The sequence below is a fragment of the Callorhinus ursinus genome, unplaced genomic scaffold, assembly GCF_003265705.2.
Source record: "Callorhinus ursinus isolate GAN/ISIS: 27379988/994484 unplaced genomic scaffold, GSC_fseal_2.0 scaffold7, whole genome shotgun sequence".
NCBI classification, from domain to species: Eukaryota; Metazoa; Chordata; class Mammalia; order Carnivora; family Otariidae; genus Callorhinus; species Callorhinus ursinus.
Genome location: NW_027397069.1, coordinates 51,934,545 through 51,960,806, shown reverse-complemented (window position 1 = coordinate 51,960,806; position 26,262 = coordinate 51,934,545). Strand labels below are relative to the sequence as shown.

At 40.8% G+C, this 26,262-nt stretch overlaps 1 protein-coding gene across 3 annotated transcripts in view; it reads right to left on the bottom strand.

Annotated features, from left to right (window-relative positions):
• The window catches only part of LRCH1 (leucine rich repeats and calponin homology domain containing 1), a 196,589-nt gene that overhangs the window by 66,268 nt on the left and 104,059 nt on the right, over positions 1–26,262 (bottom strand). For all 3 annotated transcript variants that reach the window (XM_025874875.2, XM_025874874.2, XM_073894535.1), the window contains 3 exons: positions 17,831–17,957; positions 4,627–4,732; positions 292–428 (listed from right to left, as the gene is read on the bottom strand). In XM_025874875.2, the coding sequence (XP_025730660.1) occupies positions 292–428; positions 4,627–4,732; positions 17,831–17,957 (370 nt within the window). The remainder of the gene's footprint in view (positions 1–291; positions 429–4,626; positions 4,733–17,830; positions 17,958–26,262) is intronic.

Sequence of the window (26,262 nt, the reverse complement as noted above, 5' to 3'; positions counted from 1 at the left end):
CACTCCATGAAGGAGTTTCCAATGTGTGTACAAATGCTAACCTAATCAAACATATAATCCTAGGATTAGAGTGATCAGGACAGTGGGGCGAACGCTGGTGAACGGACTTGATGTAGCAGAAGACAACTGACGGTAGTCGGATTCACCCAAGGTTTCATCTTTCAGAGATTGTGATCATGTCTAAAACAATATTAATTCAGCAGAATATCAAAGGCCCAGCTCTGCTGCGAGTTTCCCATGCAGTATTGATAGCATATCCCGTGGTGAAAGAGCTTCACTGCTATCCCTCACCTGTGCTGGAGGAGACTGCAAAGGGTTGTTCTCAAGTAGTAATACTTGCAGCTGTTTCATCTGTCTAAAACAAATGGGAATCACGAGCACTTTATTGCAGGAAAAGTCAAACTTTACCAAGGGAAGATCTACTAGTTCTAAAGAACAGGGGGGGGAAAAAGAAAAAAAAAAAAGAACAAATTCAGAAAGCAATAAGATTAAATGGCTAAACATTCAAAAACTAATTCTCTGCTTACCAGGAAAAATATCAGTTAGCATAATCAAAGCAAGTTATGCATCAAGAATATGTGGTATGCATATAAAATATTTTACTAAAGGGGAGGGGGAAATCTTTCATGGAGAGCGCAGTAATTTTAAATTGTTGTTAGTTCTGGTAAGAGCTAGAAACACACTTGACATTTACACTATCTATTGTTTAGAAAAACCTTTCTTCCAGCAAAACAATCACAAAAGCCATACCACATTGGCTTAGGTTTCATAGGACATGTTTAACTTCAATTGTGAGCTTATGAACAATGTGCTAATGATAAAATATTCTTATCTAGTCAACGTATCTGGGCTGGCATAATGTCAGAACTAGTTACAAGAAATATGTTCATGGTTTATTTAATTCCACTTTTTAAAAACTAAATGCTATCTACTTCAGAATTTTGCAGTGGACCCTGTAATCCTGATTCGATGAGGCTCAATTCTACTGCTTTTAAAAAGTCTTCTGTAGCTCCACAAACAAGACAGAACATTATATTTAGCTTAAAATCCCCACCCAGTGGCATAGTAAACACTCAGTAATTTCAAGCATTCCAGCCGACACTGGCAGCTACAAGGAACGAAGTCAAATATATTCCATAGAGCAAAGAGGCTGAGCGACACCAGACATGTAGAGTGACACGGGGCAAACCGCTAAGACCTCTGCGTGAGACACTCTGGCGGGTTCATGTCAAAAGGGGCCTCATCATGTTTATTACAGGACTTGGTAAGGGATGAAATACAGTGCTTTCAAAGACACAAGAAGTTCCAAAGTGGAGGATAGGCAGGCACTATATAAAGTGACCTGCAGTGAGAATTAACGCAATTCCTTCTCTCCCCCTAGCATGCCCTAGGGTTTTCACTTGACTCAGCTATGCTACTTCAAGTTCCACAAACAAAGATGCTCTTAGCAACCAGTATCTCTTCTCCTAGTCACCTGGCTCTGGGCCTCTGGGTGTGTAAGGGACTTTCCTTGTTTCATGCCTTAGTGAGTTACATTGTATTTAAAAAACAGAGTCAAGCGGACTCAAGTGCTAGAAGAGAGGCAGAAGAGCATCCAACTCAGCAGGTCCCAAGCTCCGCTCTGTGTCAACTGCCCTGAGTAATTCACTGCCCAAACTCGGTCCCCACCCCCTCCCCCCAACAGCCGGGTGGATGATTTGCCTCACACCCGACTCATCCTGGAGGCTGCCTTGATGGAGGTGAGCAGCAGAAGGTGAAGGAGAGAGGGAGGGAGAGAACCTGGAGGGCAGCAAATCAAGAAAATCAAAGGAAAAGGGAAAGTAAGATCCCTTTCACCTCGTAGTTTATTTCTAAAACAGGGTTAAGGCTTAGAGGGATTTACATACGAGAGGAATATCTCCTTGCCGTAACCCTTAAGTGATATTAATCCGTCTCCGGGGCTGTTAATTTTACTCACTAAACTTAGGTTGGCAAATTAGGGGCAAAATCTAACTGCAGTCTGGATCTTCAGCAAGTCTTTGCCACTGAAAATGAAGACTTTTAAGCAAGACTGAGGGCTAAGTTCCTGGCAGCCATAGCAGGAAGGGGAGGAGAGGCAACTTAAATAAATAAGGTAAATAAAATAAGAATGGTTTTTATAACGACTGTTCCTGCTAATTGCAGTTTGGAACACAACTACCATCTTAGTTTAGGAAAACGAGAGCCTGGCAGTTTCATAACAAGAAAATGGGGGTGGGGGTGAGGGGTGACGATAACTCCAGCCCAGAAACGGTCAAAAGAAACCGGGCAGGAAAAGGGAGGAAGAAAAAAAAAAAAAATCCCAAGGAATCTTCTGTTGCAAAGAAGGTCAATGACTGGCTCCTTTAATCTTAACTCTGTCCATTCTGGTCCTCGAAAAGACAAAATATGGTCTCCTCATTGAAGTATTTGTAGGAAAAGCACCACAAAATTGATATGGGTAATTAGACCACAGACTTGTTTTCCCCCCCTCAGACTGAAAGCATACGGGGAGGGGTACTCACAGAGGAAAAACAAGTCAATATGGAAAATCTTTAAATTCACTGCCTGAAAGCACTATCAATGCTCTTTTGTTAATAGAGTTCTCCAGAGTGAAGCAAAAAAGAAACTTAATATTCAGGAAGTTATAAAAAAAAAAAGATTTTTCCAGTAAACTGAAGTTTTAGCTTTGAATATATTTTAAAATATTAAACCTGAGAAAACACAATTATGAAAAGGATAGAAATGTGTAACTGATCTTTTCAAGGGAAAGGAATGCTCTTAAGGTAAGAGCGTAGGGAGCGCTGAGAGAAAGAAGAACCTTGGTTTGCAGACACACTGTTTACACGTTTCTACACTATTACAGGCAACCATGAAATGACTCTCTTAGATTTTTCTTTTGAAAATGAGAGTCTGATGTTCTGTAATGATTTTTCAATGATTAGCATGAGAGCTACATTTAGAGGCCAGCTTTCTTTAATGCCACAAAAGGTTAAATGCTTAGAAATGTGCTGTTGGTAAGAGTGTTTCCCCTTTGCACTTGCTCAAACCAAGAAAAACAATTTCATCCATTCAAAATGGATTAGACAATGACAGAATGAAAAAAATCAATGTTTTCATACCAAGCTATCTCAAGCAATAAAGTAATACATCCTTGCACTGAGATAGTTTCTAATTCTACTTCTTTAAATGCTGGTCAGTGCAAGAAAGGTGACGGATGGCAGGTAAAGCACACTGCATTTTAGGAAGTTCTTTCCCTTCCACGAGCTTCATCCGCCTGCCCTCAAGCCAAAGATCAAGATGCAGGAACAGAATAATAAAAATCAGGCAGTTCTCAACTAGCTGCAGTTGTGTCAGATTAACCAAATGCTTTCTTTTTTGTTTCCAAATATATGCTTTTGCTTTGAGGTATATTTTTAATTATATATTTGAAACCCGGTATGCCTAGTGGCCTTGAATGAATCCGAGGGAAATCAGTGCGATCTTTGAAAACCAGAGTACGTTTGGCGGAAGCATTCAGTATTCTGCTCATCAGCTCATTCTGATTCAAGTCCAAATAAGAATCCCAAAATAGGAAATTCAGATCCACCATTATCTACAAAGCTGCTTGTCAAAGTTCTTAATGGTGCACACTTCCTGAAGAAATGTATCTTTTTATTTGAACTCAAGAGTCGATGTCTAGAGGGACAGACTGTAGAAGCCCACAGGTGCAGGGAAGGGTCTGCCTGAGTCTGGCTCCTGAGCAGGGATGTCTGAGAGGGCAGCCAGTCTCAGCGCTGAGGTTCTGGAGGATCCTTGCTTCTGGCCTTTGGGAGACTCACCAAAACTACCAGTGACATTAGTCCAAGTACCACCTCAGCAGGGGTAGTACCCTCACCTGAGGCATATATTATAGACATGGCAGGTGGTTCCCAACTAGGGTGACCAGATGCTCAAAGCCAGAAATCCTAACAGCTGGGTCTATAACACCAAGCACATCGCCTAAAGTGTTGGCTCAACATTCCAAAACATCACACATCCATACCAAAAACAACTCATGTTGCCTCCTGTTATGAGCTGAATCGTGTGTCCCCAAATTTCCTATGTTGGGAGTCCTAACTCCCAGTACCTCAGAATGTGACTGTATCTAGAGATAAGGCCTTTAGAGGGGTCATTAAGTTAAAATGAGGTCATTTGAGTGGGCCCTAGCCCAGTATGACTGGCGTCTTTATAAGAAGAGACTGGGACAGAGACACAGAAGGAGGAGGATGTGAGGACACAGGGAGAAGAGAGCCATCTGTAAGCCGGGGACCGAAGCCACCTTGATCTTAGACTTCCTGCCTCCGGAATTGTGAGAAAATAAATTTCTGTGGTTTAAGTCACTCAATCTGTAATACTTTGCTACGTGAGCCTGAGCAAACTCACACACACACAGGGGAATGGCTGCATTGCTGTACTCCTCGACACAAATTAAAAGCTGAATATTCACTTTTCTGGTATCTGCATGTGAAATTCATATAATTCATATTCACATAATTAATTAATAATTAATATCATTAGGCATACCCAAACATGACTAGACAAACTACCTTCTTCACATAAGTAAACAAAACAAAAAGAATAAACGTCTCCTGCTTTATTCTTTTTTACCTTGTGGTAAAACTTTAAGGTAATTTCTTCTGACATTCAGTTCCCGTAGAGATTTCAACTGACCTATCTGCTGGGGCAAGGCCGTGATCTCGTTGCAGCTGACATCCTGCATCAAAGGCAAAGGCAGAAATGATAAACACCCTTTTCCAGGAAATCAAGCATTTCACGTGAAACCTTCTTAAGGAATTTAAATATGAGGACAACTACTCAAGTACCTTTTTATCTTGGTCTGTACATCCCTGGCCAAGGAAGGCTTAGCACAGAAAAGAAAAAGAAAGTGCACCATTTTTGAACATCCTCTGAGGAGAAAAAAAAGAGAGGAAGGATGTTTGGAGCATCCGGGGGCTACTTTGAGGACCTCACGCCTGCTGCGTTCATGTGCTTCAATCTCATAATTCTCATGACAAACCCATGAGACAGTATTTACAGTCAGAAAAGCGAGGCTCGGGGAGGTTACGTCAGGCATCCAAGGCAGTTAACACTTGGAACGAGTGCCCACCCACTGTCAGGCCACTATCCCACAGTGCCTTGAAATAGAAGATGACATATCCTACTTACCAAACACATTTTACAGTGAGAACCTGTGACTATTAATGCATCTTTTGGATGCACTATTTATGTAAGGTGGAGTTCTTACTGGAAGGCTGGGAATTTTGCGGGCCTAAACACCTTTAAGCACATTTTATAAGCAAGACTGTGGGGCATGTGGATGATGTCTTTTTTTGCACTGAAACACTGGTATCCCGTTAACCGTTGATTGGAACCACCTCTTGACACATGCAAAATGAAAGCTATGACATTTACAATGTTCTTATACTGTCCCCCATCCCATTCTTCCTCCTCCTCTGGAAGCTCTGCTCTGCTCTCACCCCACCCCCACCCCAGCTACTCTCTAGTCCAGAGCAGCATTCTCTCTCATGGGGACACTGTAATGGTCTCCTCGATTGGTTCCTTACATCGGTCTGCTCCCCAGATCCATCATTCACAGAGCTTCCAGAGTGTGCATTTCACCATGTCATTTATCAGCTTAGACATTTGCAACAGCTCCCGGGAAACCCATGGGGTAAAGTCTCCAACTCTGGGGCAGGGCCCAGAAGCCACGGTTCAAGTCTGCTTCTCCAGCACCACCTCTCTGAAAGCCCTCCCTTGCGTCCTCAAGCCACACCATCACCGACCGCGGTCACGGCCGTGCGCCGGGTGCTTCGCGGCCCCACCCGTGCCCAGGGCCCCGGTCGGCACGCCGTTCCCCGGGACTGACCTCTTGTTCCACCAACATCTTTCCAGATTTAAGTCAGGTCTCGCTCCCCTCTGAAACCTTTGTGGAGGTTTCTCCCATTTTCCCCCTCTGGACCGACACCCAGGGGAAATGACCGCCCTTCCCTCTGTGGCCCTATGCATAAACTACTACTGTACTCATATGCTCACACATTTGCCTTCTCTTAAGAGCCTGTGAGCTCCCAGATGGAAGATACCGGGTCTTATCCACGCCATCTTCCTGGGGCCAAGCAGAATGCCAGGTATGAAGAGATCAATAAATATTGGATGAAATTTCTGAAGTCCATTTATGTTGACACTCTCATTCTGCCTCACGGCTGGAACCCCAGGATGCTCCAACATACACACCAATCCCTGGCAGGTCTTGCTTGAAATGGCAAAATCACAGATTTACTTGGGCTAGGTCTGAGCCCAGTGAGACTGAGTCTTTAAATTCCCCACATCACTTGTGAACCTGCAAAAACTCCCCCTTTCACAAGGCAGCAAAGCAGTTTCACATTCACTCAGATGAGAACTCACCATTGACCCATCCCCAGCAACCCCAGGGCTCCGTGTAAGAGCAGGACTATGCAGAACGCAGGGGATCACTGCCCTCTAGTCTCTTCTCACCTAAAAATCCTCAGGTGACCCATCAATCTGGCAAGGTTACAAAGCTGCTAAATGAGTATCACTGGCCGAAGAGGAATAAAACCACTCCTGCTAAAGGGAATGAAACAGCCCTCTGGAGAGGCTGCAAATTGCACACAGTGTAATCAGCCGTGGTACTGCTCAGTGCCCTGCATTGGACTGAGGTGAGGTGGCGTGTGACAGGCTCACAACACTAGGTGTTCAAGGGCATCACCCCCAGGCTGGCTGTTGATGCATCACTCCTGGCCCAGAAAAGCCACATAAAATTCCATGAAAAACATCCCTAGTGTTTAAAAACAAAAACAAAAACCCACAAGTACATCTTCAGAGAAATAAAAGTCGGAGGAAGTAATTACAGAATTAAAAGGTCCAGAGATTTGTTCAGTCACTTTGAGCCCCTCACTGAGTCAGTAAATAATTCTGCCTCTCAGCATATACTTCCATATATGAGAAATAAAAAGGGAAATACTACCTTTTCCCAATTACTCTGGCATCTGATCAGTCACAGATAGCAACAACCAAATCCTTTCAATGAAATCTTTGTCTTTCTTTGCCTCAACCAAGTCACAAATACGCAAGAGGTACCATTCCATTCTCTTTTAGAAGAGCCCTCACATAAAGTGTATACAGGTAAGCCCCAGAAATACATGAGATTAAATCATTCTATTGGACTCACAGACAGGCACAGTCACGCTGGTGATGGTTGGTGGGAGGGAAGGAGGCGTGGGGGAAGAAATAGTGGGTATTTTCCGTCTCTAGAGAGAAATTATGTTACTGACATCTATAGTAAGTTTTTATAAGTCAGTGAGCGACAGCACGAGAAAAGACCCTTTTTGCAGTTTATGGGAATCAAATTTTTGATATGAAACTGGCAATTTTCAGAAGTTTCAAGGACAGAATTCTTTTAAAAATCATTCTTTTCTTTTATTATTTATTTTAAGAGAGGGGAGGGGCAGAGGGAAAGAGAATCCCAAGCAGACCCCTGTTGAGCACAGAGACTGATACGGGGCTCGATCCCAAGACCCAGAGACCACAACCTGAGCCTAAACCAAGAGTCGGACACTCAACCAACTGAGCCATGCAGGTGCCCTCCAAAAATCACTCTTAAAAAAAAAAAAAAAAGGAGGGGAGAGAGGGAAACAGATATATTTAGGCAGCTTATTCACAGCATAAAGTCTCATTCAGTCTTATCCTATTTCTTTGAGGGTACTATATTCACCTTGCATTCTGTTGATTACCCTCTGGTTAGCCGGAAAGGGTATGCCTGGTTCCCTAAATATAAGGGAATTTTTTTTTTCCTAACATATATTTCTAACATAATGGCTTTATCAAGGAAAATCAACTCCCTTCAGCTATATTTAAATGCTTATTTACCAGTAAGGAAAGCGGTTACCCAATTAACACTTAAAAAAAAAAAAACATAATGATAAAGAGTTTTTCCTTCTGACCTACACGATAGGACATCTGTAGACAATTAGAAACACAAAGTCCAATTGTCCATTCACATTTTGAAGGGTGTATAGTGAAGGCCAAATTATTTTAATAGTACGCTGTTGTCCGTTATTTCCTGTCCTGCCAAAATAACGAGGGGAAAATGTCCAGGCAGATTTAGCATGAAATCGAGGTAAAGACTTTTTTCACTATTATATAATCAATATTGTAGAAACTATGCAAAACTCGATTGTCTCCCAGTTACTGAACCTTGCTAAATTTTAAAGAGCCATAATTTCATCACAAAAATAAACCCCTCCCCCCCATGTCTTAATTAGCTGGGGAATGAGGAGGAGGAAAGAGAGGATAATAGTCCAAATACTTTGGGTAAGATGTTTCAGTTTAGAACATGAAAAAGCAATATTCCTAGAATGGTCTGGTTCTCTAGAACATGTCCGTCCACGTTTAGCCTAAGGTATGTTTTTTTTTTTTTAAATTTTGAGTTCATTTTAAAAAGATAATGTTTAGGAAAATAAATTTAATAAATAAATAACACCAATGCCTCATACTTCTGCATTTAGTGAGAATTTCCCAAGCTATGAATTCCAGATTCAGTGGCTTCTTTGAATAGTCAAATGAATCCCTTCTGAATTGTCTATTAGCCCCTAAGCTATATCTTAGAAAATAATGATTGCAAGCTTCAGTGAATCAAATTACCATATATTTACTGTTATAATATTGCAAATGTACAGGCAGGCCAAAAAGAAATCATCACAAACATGTCATAAATATTTACTAATTCTATTTTTTTATACAGAAAAGAACCTAATTATTAAATATTAACATAAACACTCAAACTTAAGTTTTTATGGACCAGCCAGTCTAATTTAGTTAGTGAGATAAAAAACAAAACAGAAAATTTTAACTATGACTTAAAATATACTTTTTTTTTCACTGGTTTAATCAACATGTTTTTAAGTAACCAAAGGAAAAACTTTAGAGTCATTTCATGCTAGTCCTTCCAGGCAATAAAGGAAGTCTCTAGAAGTGTTTAATGCACATTGGAGACTAATAGATTTTTGTTATTAAGTGCTAGTTGTTAATTTACCTTCAGGATGCAGAAATGACAAGGATTTAAAACATCAGATTAATTCAGGAATTATTAAGCTAGATAATGTTGACTTTCAGAAAATAATATTTAAAAAAACAAAAACAAAGTGTTTTTTAAGGAGTAACCTCTAATGAAAACCAACATGTCTACTGCGTATTGGGTCAAGATGATCTTGGTTAGGGAAGATGTCCAGTGAGACCAGGCCACCCTGTGAAAATGCACATGGTATTCTCATGACCTACCTTGCTCTGACTCTCAGGTTTTCAAAAACCTAATGTGGTTATACAATTGCTGAAGTCGTATTTTTGTAATAAATGTAGCTCTTTATTTACTGGAGGAAATGCGAACATTCCAACAGGAAATTCAAGATATTAACTCCCATCATGGGATCACGCTCTTTTTTTTGGGAAATGTCTGTTTTGTGATTCACTGTGTAACTTTAAGTAAATGTCTTAACCTCTCTGTTCCTATGAAAAAAGAAGTGGCAAGATTAAAAAATTGAAATTTCCTTGCGATATTGGGAAAATCCATTTATTACAACAGAAATAATGAAGAGATTTTGAAAGACAGATACTTAATTTACTTAGGAATAATGTCAATTTGGTTTTCTTAGCAATCAAAAACCTCAATGCCTGTAGTCAGAACTTTTCTAAGAAAAATCAATATGTTCATTTAAACTCAAGACTTTCTCAAGCAACCGCTGGTATGATAAATTACCACCTCCCAATGCTTACTGGATGTCTTCTTCCAGTATAAAACTCTACTTCACACCCTTTCACATATCCACAAACATCTGTCCCACCCCAATGCTCTTCAACAGAATGGATCTTAAACAAGTCATGGATATCCAACTGTCCCACAGAAACTAGAGATGTTAGGAGGTATCTCCGGACACTACAAATGGAAAAATGATTATGGCAGACACATGAGTTTATATCTCCCCTACACCTAGCCCAGAGGTTGGAATGCTATGGATGAAAATGAAGAAGGGATTTTCCTCAGAAGCAGGCCAATACACCCTGTGTCTATAAATCAATGCTCGAATTCAAACTCCCCACACAAACAAACATTTCATGAAAAGAAAATAAAAAATGAGCTGTCTAGTCAGAGCCAGAAAATGCACCTTTCAATCCTTATTACTTGTGTCAGGCTCTGTTAGCTTTTCAGTGGTAAGAGCAGGTTTCTGGATCACAGATACTAAGTTCCCTTACATGGAGGTAAGAGCTGGAAGCCACAATTTTCACTGCCTGAGTTGGAGAAAGACAAATTGAAAGAAACCACACAAGGGCTAGAGCACCTCTGGACCCCAGGATGTCAGCATGCACAGGGAACCATGAGGAAACTCACCTTCACTGTGCTCTAACTTGGTGTGCTTTTCTTCACAGGTGTTTGGGAATTATAACATAGGCCATTCACATGGCATCTCTTACCAAATATTTACCATGCCTTTTTCCTTCAGGCATGGTTTGACAGGTAAAGGAACCATGTCTCCAAATGTTAATGTGGTTTTAATGAGTAAAATAAGGGTTAGTCAATACCAGAATGTTCTACTGACCTTCCCTGACTGGCTGTAGGTCCTCTGTGAGGAAACTTCCAGACAGACACTGCCCCTATTTTTGTAACATTCATTCCCTGATTCACTGTTTGTGCTCTGCCCCAACTTTAATGGGAAAACCACTGCAAGGTGAACCAGGAACTCAACAAACAAACAAACAAAACACGGCCCCTCTCATGAGACACGTCATCTAGAAGACACAGCAAGCACAGCTGTGTGGTGCTGTTGACAGGGTTGGGGCTTTCATCACACAGAACTGGTTTTCACCCTAGCTCCCCCACTCCATAGCCCCATGGCTTTGGGTAAGTAATTCTGAAACTCAAATTTGTCTACAGAATGTAGATATGATATCTACCTTGCTGAGTTACTGTCAAGATTATACAGAATAATCCATGTCATGTACCTAGCAGAGGGCCAGGCATATAGTAAGTGCTCAGTAAATGCCAGGACTTTTTCTCTTTCTCTTACAGAAAGAACATCCAGATACAAAGACTTACAAAGCAACATATGGATTACATCTACAGCTCTGACAGTATGAGAGGGACAGAAGTAATTCAAAGTGGCCAAGAAAGTCAGAAAGGTCTAGATCATTCCCATTAGAAATGACCCTGGAGGGGCCAGCTCCACAGAGCTAGGATTCCTTAAATTCTCTTGCATCTGAAACAACATGGAACTCTATCCTGGCCTCTCGTGGATTCAAAAAAGGACATCTCAAGAGGTGTTTCTTAATGGCTTCTTCATGGAAGGAAGAACAATTGAGTTCCTTTGTTCTCTGCACAATCTCAAATGGCTGGAGGAACCAATCTCTGCATGGCAATGCTTTTTGTTTTATTTTCAGGTAACTGTGATATATATAAGATGGTAAGATGGTGTTTTCCAATTTTTGTTCCTCTTAAAAATTAGAGAGGACTCCTCCTTTCTTGCAGACAGCTAAGGTGCTTTTGTTTTTGTTTTTCAGGCTAGTGATGACTCTGGAATACTCACACTTGTAAGAAAAGAGAGTTTACAACTCCATTTAGGATACTCTTTGAGTCTACTGTGAAATTTAAAAATATTTCTTCCAAAATAGCTAAACAATGCTCAGAGCCTGATAAGCGGAGTGATTTTATCAGCACTTAATTGGCTTAAGGTACTCTGAATGCTTGAGGGGGTGGGTGGGTGGGGAGAAGGTGGCTCTCAAATTTTTAAACAAGTTGGTTACCATGTAGCTATAAAACAAAAAGTTTCCCAAGCCAGTCTAGAATTACTTCAGGCTCTCCAGGGAATTTCTTTCCAACTGATAGCTAAAAATCATTTGACATGGTTACCTACAGTAGCACTACTATTTTAAGTAAAAGAGATGAAAGATAAATAAGAACGGAATGGAAACTAATCTTTTTTTAGTCTGTGACCTTAAGCAAGGCCAGTCACCCCTGTGGTTAAATAGTGGCAACTAACTTAATATTCACCAAGGTCAGAAATAAATGCTTTTCACAAAGATCATGCATGCTCACACAGTTAAAGAACACAGGCTACAGAGCTGCCCCACCCGCACGTTGCTACTGAGCGTGAGAAATGTGGCTGGTCCAACTGTGAGATGTTGGCAGTGTAAAATATACACTGGACTTCAAAGACTCAATGTGAAAAAAAAATATAAAATATCTCATTAACTTTATATTGCATACATGCTGAAATAATATTTTAGCCATCTTGCATAAAATAAAATATATTATTAAAATTAATTTCACTTGCTTTTTTAAAAAATGTGGCTAACAGTGCATTTAAAATTAGATTTGCTGACAGCAATGAGACAACAAAAAGAAATACAAGGCATCCAAATTGGTAAAGAAGTAAAACCGCCACTATTTGCAGATGACATGATACTCTATATAGAAAACCCGAAAGACCACCAAAACTACTAGAACTGATAAATGAATTCAGTAAAGTCTCGGGATAAAAAGTCAAGTGCAGAAATCTGCTGCATTTCTGTACACTAATAATGAAGCAGCACAAAGAGAAATTAAGAAAATAATCCCATTTACAATTATACCAAAAATAAGATACCTAGGAATAAACCTAACCAAAGAGGAAAAAGACCTGTACTCTAAAACTATAAAACATCGATGACAGAAATTGAAGATGACACAAAGAAATGGAAAGACATTCCATGCTCATGGATTGGAAGAACAAATATTGTTAAAATGTCTATACTACCCAAAGCAATCTATATATTTAATGCAATCCCTATCAAAATACCAACAGCAGTTTTCACAGAACTAGAACAAACAATCCTTAAATTTATATGGGACCTCAAAGACTCCAAAGTTGCCAATGCAATCTTGGAAAAGCAAAGCAAAGCTGAAGGCATCAAAATTCTGGACTTCAAGTTATACTACGAAGCTGTAGTAATCAAAACACTATGGTACCCACACAAAAACAGACATATAAATCAATGGAACAGAATAGAAAACCCAGAAATAAATCCACAGTTATATGGTCAATTAACCTCTGACAGTGCAGATAAGAATATCCAATGGGAAAAAGACATTCTCTTCAATAAATGGTGTTGGGAAAACTGGACAGTTACATGCAAAACAATGAAACTGGACCACTTTTTTACACCATACACAAAAATTCAAAATGGATTAAATACCTAAATGTGAGACCTGAAACCATAAAAGTCCTCAAAGAGTGCACAGGTAGTAAGGTCTGTGACATGAGCCATATCAATATTTTTCTAGATACATCTCTTGAGGCAAGGGAAACAAAAGCAAAAACAAACTATTGGGACTACATCAAAATAAAAAGCTTCCGCACAGCAAAGGAAACAATCTACAAAACTAAAAGGCAACCTACTGAATGGGAGAAGATATTTGCAAATGACATATCCAATAAAGGGTTAGTATCCAAAATATGTAAAGAACTTATACAACTCAACACCCCCCCCAAAAATAATCCAATTTAAAAAATGGGCAGAAGACCTGAACAGACATCTCTCCAAAAAAGATCGCCAACAGATAACCAACAGACACATGAAAAGATGCTCAATATCACTCATCATCAGGGAAATGCAAATCAAAACTACAATGAGGTATCACCTCACACTGTCAGAATGGCTAAAATCAAAAGCACAACAAACCAAACAAATGTTGGTGAGAATATGGAGAAAAAGGAACCCTTGTGCACTGTTGCTTTTTCAGTGGAATGCAAACTGGTGCAACCACTGTGGAAAATGGTATGGAGGTTCCTCAAAAAAGTTAAAAATAGAACTACTTTATGATCCAGCAATCACACTACTGGGTATTTACCCAAAGAATATAAAATACTAATTCAAAGGGATACATGCACCCCGATGTTTATAGTAGCATTATTTACAATAGCCATATTGTGGAAACAGCCCAAGTGTCCATTGACTGATAAATGGTTAAAGAAGACAAAGACACAGACACAGACACAGACACACACACACACACACACACACACACACACACACACACAGAGAGAGAGAGAGACACACTGGAATATTATTCAGCCATAAAAAAGAATGGAATCTTGCCATTTGCAACAACATGAGTGGAGCTAGAGAGTGTTATGCTGAGTGAAATAAGTCAGGGAAAGACAAATACCACATGTGCAGAATTTTAAAAACAAAACAAATGAGCAAAGGAAAAAGAGGAGATAGAAAGAAACAAGCCAAGAAACAGACTCTTAACTATAGAGAACCAATTAATGGTCACCAGAGGAGAGGTAGGTGGGGGGATGGGTGACATAGGTGATGGGGATTAAGGAGTGCACTTGTCGTGATAAGTACCAGGTGATATATCAAAGTGCGGAATCACCTGAAACTAACACTGTATGTCAACTACATTGGAATTAAGAATGAGTAGAGTAGAGCAGAGTAGGAGAGGAGAGGAGAAGAGAGACTAGAAATAGAATAGAATAGAGTAGAATAGAGTAGAATAACATTTGCTGCGTGCATTATCTTCCCATCAAACAGTGCTGGGTGAGGGTGTTTCAGCTCAGGCCACGAGTCAGCTACACCACAGTGGCCTTCACACGCTGTTTTTTCATTTGTAAGACGTCAAGAGCTTGGACTAGATGCTTTTAAAACCCCTATGGCTCTAACATTCTACGATTCAAGGATTCAACAGTTGCTGCTGGTGGAGAAAAGACACCAGAGCCAGTTGATGACAATGCTAATAAGTAGTGGGTCAACACTAAACAGTGTAACAAAGAGGCAGGGCAGCCTTTGCTAGAGCTGGGCTCTGGACAGGGTGCCTAAGGGAAGCTCAAGTGGTCCCTTACAGCCACCCCACAGCTTGGGGGTCCCAGGGTGGGAGACAGTGCTGTTCTGCCCTTGCCGCAGTGCCAACCCAGCAGCTGACGCAAGTACCTGAGAAAAGCCCTGCTCTGCTGTGGGGCCGGCTCCAGGCTCAGCACACAGGCTACTCATCACCGAGGAGCTGGTCTGCAGGCCCAGCAGTGCAGGGGATGCGGGGCATGCTGTCAGCTTAATAAGCCCAGGGTGCGGGGGACAGAAACGTGGCCCTGCTGCCAACAGGTTCCAGCAGACGGACCTCAGCTCTATGCCACCCAGCTATGGGAGCCCAAGAATCAGGAAAAACCCACCCTGTGATTCATAATGTGTTCATAAGACTTAATCCAAATTCTAGCAGACCTGGATTTTGTGGTTTATCAGACTCCTAAAAGAAGTATTTTTTTAAAAAGAAAAAATGTATAGACAAGTCAGGTTTTTTAAAATTTTTTACAGATTTTATTTAATTATTTGGGAGAGCAAGAGCAGAGGGAGAAGACGACTCCCCTACTGAGCAAGGAGCCCGACTCAGGGCTCAATGCCAGGACCCCAAGATTGTGACTTGAGCCAAAGGCAGATGCTTTAATGACTGAGCTACCCAGGAACCCCGGAAGTTTGCACTTCCTGATCCCATTCATCTATTTCACTCATCCACCTGCCCCCATCCCCTCTGGCAACTGCCAGTTGTTCTCTGTTACTCTGTTATTTATGAGCCTGTTTCTGGTTTTTTGTTTTTTCTTTTTTTTTTTTTTTTTGGTTTCCACATATAAGTGAAACCATATGGCATCGGTCTTTCTCTGATTTATTTCATACCCTCTAGGTCCATCTATGTTGTCACAAATGACAAGATTTCATTCTTTTTTATCGCTGAGTAATATGCCATGGTATATTTGTATATATAAATATATATATATATAAACACACACCAAACATCTTCTTTATCCATTCATCTATTGATGGGCACTTGAGTTGTTTCCATATCTTAGCTATTGTAAATAATGCTGCAATCAACATAGGTATGCATGTATCTTTTCGAATCAGTGTTTTGGCATTTTTTGGGTAAATACCCAGTAGTGGAATTACCAGATCATATGGTAATTCTATTTTTAATTTTTTGAGGAATTTCCATACTGTTTTCCATAGTGGCTGCATGAACTGACATTCCCACCAACGGTGTGGGAAGATCCCCTTTTATCCACATCCTTGCCAACACCTGTTATTTTTTGTCTTTTTAATACTAGCAATTCTGACTGGTGTGAGGTGTTATTGTGGTTCTCATTTGCATTTCCCTGATGATTAGTGATATTGAGCATCTTTCCTTGTGTTTGTTGGCCATCTGTATGTCTTCTTTGGAAAAACGTCTATTCAGGTCCTCTGCCCATTTTTTATTCAGAATTTTTTTTTTTTTTTGGTGTTGAGTTGTAGGAGTTCTTCATGTATTTTGCATATTACCTACTTATTGAATAAATAATTTGCAGATACATTCTCCCATTCATTAGGTAGCTTTTCTGTTTTGTTAATGGTTTCTTTTGCTGTGCAAAAGCTTTTTATTTTGGTGTAGACTTGATAACTTATTTTTGCTTTTGTTTTCCCTTGCCTAAGGAGACATATCCATAAATACATTGTCAAGGCTATTTGATGTCCAAGAGATTACTGCCTACGTTTTCTTTTAGGAGTTTCATAGTTTCAGATCTCACATTTATGTCTTTAATCCATTTTGAGTGTATTTTTGTGTATGGTCTAAGAAAGTGGTCCAGTTTCATTCTTTTACATGTAGCTGTCCAGTTTTCCTAATACCATTAATTGAAAAGACTGTCTTTTCCCCATTGTATATTCTTGCCTCCTTTGTCATAGACGAACTGACCATTTAAGCATGGATTTATTTCTGGGCTCTCTATCCCATTCCACTGATCTGTGTGTCTGTTTCAGTGCTAGTACCATACTGTTTTGATTACCAAGCTTTGTCATATATCTCGAAATCTGGGATTATGATACCTCTGGTTTATTCTTCTTTCTCAAGATTGCTTAGCTATTTGAGAAGACCCCTGCATCTTTATAACCAATTCCAACTTTGGTGTGAGCTAATTGGAATGGGTTTCAGATACTACTATCACATAAGTCCTGAAGAAGACACTCTTTCTTTACCTTTAATGCCTTTATACAGCAATAACGCATTTCTATACTAAAACCAAAGCTGATACAAATATGACATGGGTGCTGTCACTTTCCCAGCCAACTCCCCATGCAGACATGATGAAGGGGTCACAGCACTCTCTATGTGGGCCTCACAAGTCATCACCATAGTGTTCCATGTGGTCCCAAAGAAATTAACTGGAATTGGCACACAAGAAAAAAGTTATTGGCCATCAATGTTCTAGACTCAGGTGCACATTTACAAACCCATCTCCACCCATCCGTAAGGTTTGCTTTTTGTTTTTTTGTTTTTTTTTTTTCTTTGTCTCTGGGGATTTGGTCACGTTTTAGAGTTCATCAATTTGGGGCAATGGTTATTAAACCCCTTACAGAATCAGAGCACTCTGTTCTTTCTGAATTATTTATATTCATAAAGTATGGCCTACTAACTTATTTGTACATTACTCTGCCAGTTTATCCATAATTTGTCACAAATTTATATGCAGTCTGAAAAAAAAAATGATCCAACTACCACATGATAACCTGCAAACTTCAGGAACTGTAAATCCTGCGAACTTTAGGAAGTGTAAACTACCGGAAACCTGTCAATTGCAGGAACTGTGTCTGCCACGGCAAAGCCAAGAGTGCTCCTCCCCCCACTTAATGTCTTTATCACACAGCCTCCCTGTCCAACTGCAGCAAAAAGTCTTTCTGACTACCTTGATAGACTAGGACTAGTAAACGAACAAAAAGGGCATCTTAAAAATCAGTAACATACCAACTCCATCAACTGTTTGAGCTGACCTATCTCTTCTGGCAGCGATCCAAGTTTGTTGTTACTTGCAATTAAGACTTTGAGAGGCAGACCACACAGGCAGGCAGGCAGGGCAGACAGCTGATTTCGACTGCAAAGACAATACCAGAACACAGGTGAACATACAACTTCATGCTGTTTCTGAACGGTTTATGAGTCAGCAAGAAGAAAGGAGCAATCCGAGAAGACATTTTACAAATATAAAAGGTCCAGTAAAGTTTCTGCATTTGTCATAAATCCCAAGTACAGAAGATAATAAAATATATTTCTAAGAAAGGCAGAGGCCCCTGGGTGGCTCAGGCGGTTGGGTGTCTGACTCTTGATTTCGGCTCAGGTCCTGATCTCAGGGTCCTGGAATGGAGCTCAGTGGGGAGTCTGCTTCTCTTTCTCCATCTCCCTCTGCCCCTCCCCTGACTCTTACACGTGTTCTAAATAAATAAATAGACAGATAAATAAATAAATAAATAAACTTTATCTTAAAAGAAAGAAAGAAAGAAAGAAAGGCATAGGCAGTTCTCTGGGAAACAACTTTTTCCAGCACAAGGAACCCCATCAAAGCCCCTGCAGAAGCTGAGTCCTTGGCCAGCCAGGAGGCAGATGGGCATCGCGCCCTGTGCCACCAATAGCAACAGGAAGCTGGTGCCAACTGTTCTCTTCCTGACAATGTGAGCCGGAAACTCAGCAAGATCCAAGCACCATGAAGGCATCCTCCCGTTCATGTGAGTAGTGATGGGGAAGATCATTTTGCTGCAACTTATAAAAGACCTCCAGCCTGATTTCCAACATTTTGATTCTGCTTCCTTTTGCTAACACAAGAGCCACTGTGGTTAAGGTCAATTTGGGTGTCGGCAAGGGAGCTAATTAAAAGAAGAAAAAAGCTGGGACGCCTGGGTGGCTCAGTCCGTTAAGCATCTGCCTTCGGCTCAGGTCATGATCCCGGGGTCCTGGGATCGAGCCCCGCATCGGGCTCCCTCTCCATCTGCCCCCGCCTCAGCTCATGCTCTCTGTCGCTCTCTCTCAAATAAATAAATAAATAAAATCTTAAAGAAAAATATAAAAGAAGAAAAAAGTAAAGTTGGCCTTCTGGCAAAAGTGAAGCTAGAGCTTCGAGGGGTTCGTTTTCACAGAGTACCCAGAAACTGCTCACATTCAGTTTCACAGAGAACCTAAAAGTCTGAGTCCAGTTCTCACTTCTACTTTGCATGAAGAAGCTTTCTACTGAGAAGTGTCTGAACTTCCTACCATCAATGCTTAGTTTTTCTGAGAAATGGGAAAATAATGGACAAGTGAAATCCATGAACCATCTTATGTATGTTAGCCATTTATTTCAAACTCCTCTCCCACAAAAAGCCCTTTCCCTGCCATCAAGTAAGGAGATAGATGGTTTCCAGTTTCCCTGCCTTTCTTTCCCCACCATTGTGCTGATGAAGCCAATGACCAGGCTGTGAAATATCTAAAAATCTATCTGTCAACTATTTAGAACTTCTTTTGTGTGTATGTGCACACATGTACGAAGCTTCCAACGTTGTGGTACAGTGTGCATGTATTTATGGGCACACATAAATCAGCGTGTGTGAGAGGAAGGGACAGACAGCCTGAAAACACACCAAAATGTTAATCAGTACTCCTTTGAGGGGGATTAGGTACAATGAATGTCTTTTTATTTTCTTCCTTACACTTCACTGAATTTTCCAAAATTCCTACAATGTGCTTTTATAATTAAGAAATAAATATCACAGGGCGCCTGGGTGGCTCAGTCCATTAAATGTCCAACTCTTGGTTTCAGCTCAGGTCATGGTCTCAGGTTTGTGGGATGGAGCCCTGCATGGGGCTCAGCACTCAGCGGGGAGTCTGCTTCTCTTCCTCTGCACCCCCTACTTGCATGCTTTCTCATGGGTTCTCTCTCTCTCTAAAATAAATAATCTTTGAAAAAGAAATAACACTATAAAAAGATAAACTACATCTGCATACTGGTTACATGGGTGCTTCTATTTATGAAAATTCACTGAGATGTATAATTATGAGCTGCATATTTTTCTGTATGTATTATATTTCAGTTAAAGGTTTTACTCCCCTACTTACCCGTATAAGGAGGTGGGAATCATATGGCTAAATAAAGGGCATCTCTAGCTGATGGGCTGAGAAAAAGCAGGTGTTATGCTCTGGAAAGAACCTTTCTAGGGGCTCCTGAGTGGCAGTTGGTTAAGCGTCTGCCTTTGGCTCAGGTCATGATCCCGGGGTCCTGGGATCGAGCGGCTTCTCCCTCTCCCTCCACCCCTCCCCCCTCACTCGTGCTCTCTCTCTCTCTCAAATAAATAATAAAATCTTAAAAAAAAGAACCTTTCTAATGTGGGTGCTCCCCCATAACTACCCTGATATCTCTTCTGCTCCAAGTAGCCAATGCCGGGGTGATAGGGTTTTAGCAAGAAAAGATACAGTCAACCTTCCCTCCACTGCCCAGATCTGCAAAGAAAGCTATTTCCAGAAAGGAGTGGGAAGGAGTGGGAAGGAGAGAGGTTTCTCTAAGAGGGTCCAGCAGAGGGAGGGAGGAGACTGAAAGCCCTATGGGGGCAAAGGGGGTCCCTGGCACTGGAAGGACCAGCTGGCTCTTCACATCCCTCTCGTTAGAGTAACAGGTGAGAATAAGGGTGATGGGCATGCCCTGGCACTTTCTCCTGTCTCTGAGGGCAGCGGAAGGGGAATGAGGGCTACCAGCCTGTCTTCCAGCCTCTGACTTCCACCCACAGGAGCCCTGTGGGGCTATTCCGACTGGTTGATAGGGACTTCCTGGTGCTCTGATGAGAGAGCTTTCTCCAAGCTCCATAAAAAGCTCCTTAGACACTACCTCTGGAAAAGAGAATGAAGTTTACTAAAAGGTGGCAAGTAAACAACTTGGAATGTAATTTGTGTTTATAAAATATTTATTAATATGTAATTTCGTAAAGTGAGCATTGGTTACTTAAAATGTTAATAAGGCAATTTTTTTTTATTTTGAAGCCATATTTAAACTTCCTTTTGAAGAGAAGATAAGGAAACAAAGATTAGTATTTTCAAAAACTTCTACATTCCTATTTTCATAGAATTAACAGTTCCAGTTGAAGATTCTTCTTGTGTTTCTTTGCTTGGAAACTCGGATTTAAACTATTCCCAGTCTCACCGTAATGCAGGCATCTCATCAGATTAACAGATATTGAACCAGGAGAGCACTTACCACACCATTTAAGCAACACAATGAAGGCTCTGCTCATTCAGAAGCACAGTATTTGAGATTACATGGGATTAGGCTCATGGGAATTCTAGGATGGGTACTAATTTAAAATAAGCATTTTAAATTTAAAATGTTAGTATTAATTTTAAATTTAAGCATAATTAAATGTAAGCATGATTTCTTTGATGGGGGTACAAGCTTTTTATGCTAAAAGTTGCTGATGGAATAGCCTGTTTCTGTATGCCCCACGCTATACTGTGGTTAGTCACCTATAGATAAATCCAGATGCCAGAACTTTAGTTTTAATTCAGCATGCTACAGACCTGGGTCACATTTCTTCAATTTCATTGCTCTAGTCTCCCAGGCTCGACTTCATATATTTTATCACAGGGTGTTCCTGTAGGACTTGTAATTTCCCCAATAGAAAAAGGAAATACACATGCACACAAAAACCCATTAGCTTTCCAGCAAATATTTATAAAGAACAGGAGAAACTCCATTTCCCTTTAATCCTCTACCCACTAAAGACCACATGGGTAGCCTGAGTTTTTTGAAACCACTCATCTGGCAGGAATTTTTCTCAAGCAAAAAAGTGCCTCAGGCCGCAAACAACTGTCTTGCTCCCCACTTGTCTCCTGCTAGCCTCTGTGCTAAAAACAGGCCCTCCACAGAAAGAGTGTTTAAAATAAGGCCGTATAGTGTCTGATAAGGTAATGGCCAACATTTATTTTCAAATCTACCCAGGAAGACCCATCTGAAAGCAAAATTAAAAAAAAAAAAATTTTTTTTTTAACTCGCTCATTACAAAAGATTAAATTAGCGGGGGGGAAAAGGGGCCACTCATTCAGAAGCAGAAATTACAGATTTGGTCATGGCAGCCTGAGCCTTCCTGCCCAGCATCTCTTGTGACTCTCCCTGCCCACTCTGGGTGGAGGCTGATGGCACAGGGAGGGAGGAGGAGGGACGGACGGGAAGGCCTTAGGTTTTTACCGGGCCGTGTTTATTGCTAATGCTTTCTCTTCCATCGTTCTCAACTGAATGACTCCCTACTAGATTTACTGCTCTATTTCCTCATGTCAAGATGAAACAAGGCAGCTCAACATAATTTGAACACTTTTGATAGCTTTAGTTTACAGGATAAATTTCTCTTGGCTTCAAGTACCCACTATCCCTCACTTAACCTAATCCCTCAATTAAGGAATTTGCAAACCAAGTCATTTCCGTATGCTTTTACTGTTAGAGAGTCTTAATTTAATGTGTTTTGACGATGGCACTTGTTAATAACCATGTTTTCAGACTTAATGGTGGTATTTAACATTATTTGTTATTGGTTTTATCAGAAAGTTATTTTCCCTAAAGTATGTGATGATAAAAAAAACATACTATATTCTTACATGTGATTTTATTATCAGGGTATCATATTTTTTGTTGTTGTTGTTCTACTGGAATAGTGTATGGGTTCTTTTCAGTGTATGGGTTTTATTCTACTAGAATAGTGAATGGGTTCTTTTTAGTGTATGGGTTCACATAATAATTGAGGGTAGAACTCAGCAGAAAATTAATTTATAGGAAGACTTCTATAACATAGTCACCTATTCGGCTGGTGAAAAGGTCACCAACTGTGGACTTAGAAGGCCTGGTTTCAAATCTTCCCTCTGCCACAAACATTTAGTATAGGTTTTGTTGTCCTTAAAACATACATAATAATACTTATGTAACAGTAACAGGAGACATGAGATTATGGATGCAAAAGTGCTCAGCCCAACATTAAATCTCTACATAAAGATGAAACCATACCCGACCGCTAATGAAGCAAAAGCAGTGGGGACATGACCAAAAAGAGTACGTGTGCTTAGCTCGGTTTTAGTTACTTGTTTTATTTTCTAACTGCTAAAATTTCAGCCACTTTTAAAATATGGTTTCACGTTCCATTCATTGAAAACATATACCACTTAAACATAAAAATGATCACTCTAAGGCGTGCAGGGTAGGACCAGGCTGGGCTCTACAATTTCAGGCTAATAGAAACCAAGGTAACTATGACTGGTCTGGAAAACCTATCCTAGCACCTACAAGCACACGAACGACTTTCTCTTCCCTACCTTCTCCAAATGCCAGGTTCCTACGATTTCTCTGGGAAAACATGAATACCCAGGAGTCACCATCTTCATTTACTGTTTGGTTTCCAAAGAGTAACAGAAATAATGACGTGAGATCATTAACCATCCAAGCCTATTCAGAAAATGTCCCAGATCACGCCTAAAAAGCCATAGAGAAAGCAGGGCAGGTTTCATGGTGTGGATACTCCAGGCTCCCCCTCTATGAGTCTCGGCCCAGGGAAGGAGCAAACAAGTATGCAGTAGTTATTGCTCCTGTTTGTGTGAAGAGTTTGTCTGGGCTTGGTGTGTGACGACCTCCAGTAAACAGCAGTTATTTTGCTTTAACCAACCAAGCAAGTTTCCTTTCAAAGGATATCTCACCTAATTTTGTGTTTATGCTGTTTTTTCTTTTTTCTTTTTTGTTTTTTGCATGCCCTGTTTGCCTTTCATTCAAGGGAGAGTAACATTTTTATGTTTTTTTTTTCTATTTTGCGTATGACACTTGGCTGTTAATTGTTTTTACACACACACATCAGTGAACAATATCTATAGAGACCATTTCCTTTTTCCTGCTGGCTCCATTCTGAAAAATCCACCATGGCAAAATGTCTCACCCTCGCTTCCCCTGATGACAGAGTACTTCCCCTTATCGTCAGCCAGCCCCCTGCATTCCCACCATCAGCAGATGCCTGAGACACTTCCCAACAACCACCAGAGCCCTGCTTCAAGTTGCCTAGGATATGTTGGCGGATTGTAATGTTATAAATACAAATTACATGAATATCATTTTCATCATGTTTCACACACAATCTGCAAAGCAGTCATGAGATTGAGACTTCGGGCATGCACAACATCTGGGCACTCACGCTGAAACTGAACTTTGAAAGCAGTTATGCTGTCTACAGCTTGAGGGTGGCCATAACCCGGAAACTTAAAATGTCAAGACCAGAAACACAGAATCATCCTTCCACCGAAATCGTGAACCGCTTGTTGAACACTATCCATTTCACATTCTACACACACGAAGGCCAAGTCTGGAGAAGCAAAAGGGTCAGCCTCAGAAAAGAGACCTAAAAGAGAGCAAGAAGAACAAGCAAGCGTCCACAGCAGCTCAGAATTCAGGCCCATGGCTGCACCAGCCGTTCTGCTGTGCATTTTCGCGTGCATACCTGCACCATATTTGGCCACTACAACTGAACCCGGTTCCCACAATAACAGCCTATCAGTCTCCTCCTAAGCATAAATAAAGCCTTGCTTAAAATACTCCACTTTTTTATACTCTCCACGGCCGGCAACCACCATGGCCGATGTCTGTAATTAGATTTCAAAGTGTAATTGTTGATAACTCGCCCCTTCTCAGTTCAGTCACTTCCTATCCTTTTTTTCTCAGAGCGCATCAATACTAAAAGGACAAGGCTCGAAAAACTGTGACTTTAAATTTCCTCTTTAATAGTTTATCGTGACCTTCCTTCACTCTAAAATGGAGCTAACTGTTCAAAATCAAGGAAGCATTGGCTGCTCGAAGAGAATGCAGTATCAGATGCCAGCAAGAATATTAATCTGCCAAACACCTCCAGAGGCAAGAATGTAGATTTGGGGTTTTAAGTATTAAGACTGTAAGGGTGCCTGAGTGTCTCAGTCCATTAAGCGTCGGACTCTTAATCTCAGCTCAGGTCTCGATCCCAGGGTTGTGAGTTCAAGCTCTGCACTGTGGCTACTTAACAAAATAATAAACAAAATAAAAAGTATTAAGACTGTAGAGGCCTGAGCCCTATGTCTCAAAAACCACCACTGTGCAAAACATTGTTGCTGGCACATAGGCAAACCACCAGTAAATGGCTAAGAAAGATGTATTGGCACTGAAGATAATTCTCCCATTTTTTGGAGCCTTGTTCCAAGTAAAATGGACACTAGCTTCCTATTATCAGGCAAAGATGCCTACATTATCCACCTTCTCCTCCACTCGACTCCACCAAGCGAAAATGTTACTTTAACATTTTTCCTCCACCCAAAAAGAAAGAGATATCCACACTGACTTAAAAGGAGGACAGGCTGCCCAGATCAACTTCCACTCAGGGACACTGAGTGAATACAAAATATTCATAATAAAATTTAAGATGCCTGAACGTTTTTTTTAACATTTTTGTTTATCATTTAAAGATGTATGTCTCGGGGCGCCTGGGTGGCTCAGTCGGTTAAGCATCTGCCTTCGGCTCAGGTCACGGTCCTGGGGTCCTGGGATCGAGCCCCGCGTCGGGCTCCCTGCTCGGCGGGAGGCCTGCTTCTCCCTCTCCCGCTCCCCCTGCTTGTGTTCCCTCTCTCGCTGTGTCTTTCTCTGTCAAAGAAATAAGTAAAATCTTTAAAGAAAAATAAAGATGTATATCTCTCCATTTATTCCTAGGAATTTTTGAATGCGGACGGAATTGCACAAATGTAAGTCTATACACATCTTCTTTTTCCTACTTACCCTTCCAAGGAAATGAGTCTCCAGAGAGCTCCTGTCATGTAACTTGACAGCCTGTAGTAACAAAGTTCCATTTAACGGCTCTAATACTTTTACAAACCAGCACCGTATCCACGTCGCTAACAATACTAGAAAACCCACTCTCTCTCTTAACCCATATTGCAATAGATACGATAGATAGCATACCACAAAACCAGATTCGACAATTCAAGAAACACTTCTTGGGTAGTTATGACATATAAAGCACTGTGCTAGGCACTTAGACAACTACTATTTTATTTATATTCTCAACAGTCATGTCATATAAGCATTAAGCCCCCAAACTTAGAGATGCAAAAATTGATGTTGTTCAGAGAGTTTAAAGGACTTGCTCCAAGTTGTCTAGCTAGTGAGTTGCTCTGTGCTGCGTGGTTTGAAACCAGGTGGGTCAGGCTTCATGTTAACGTCTGTGATCTTCCTCAATACAACACAGCCTATTCTCATTGACTTTGGAATAAAAAGTGAAGGGAACCAGGAAAACAGGAGGAGGACCCCAAATTCCAAGCAGGAGGCAATGACATGGTAGACCGGTCGTTCAGTGATTAATTTCTATGAAGAAGGACGGAGGACAGGGTCAAAAATAATT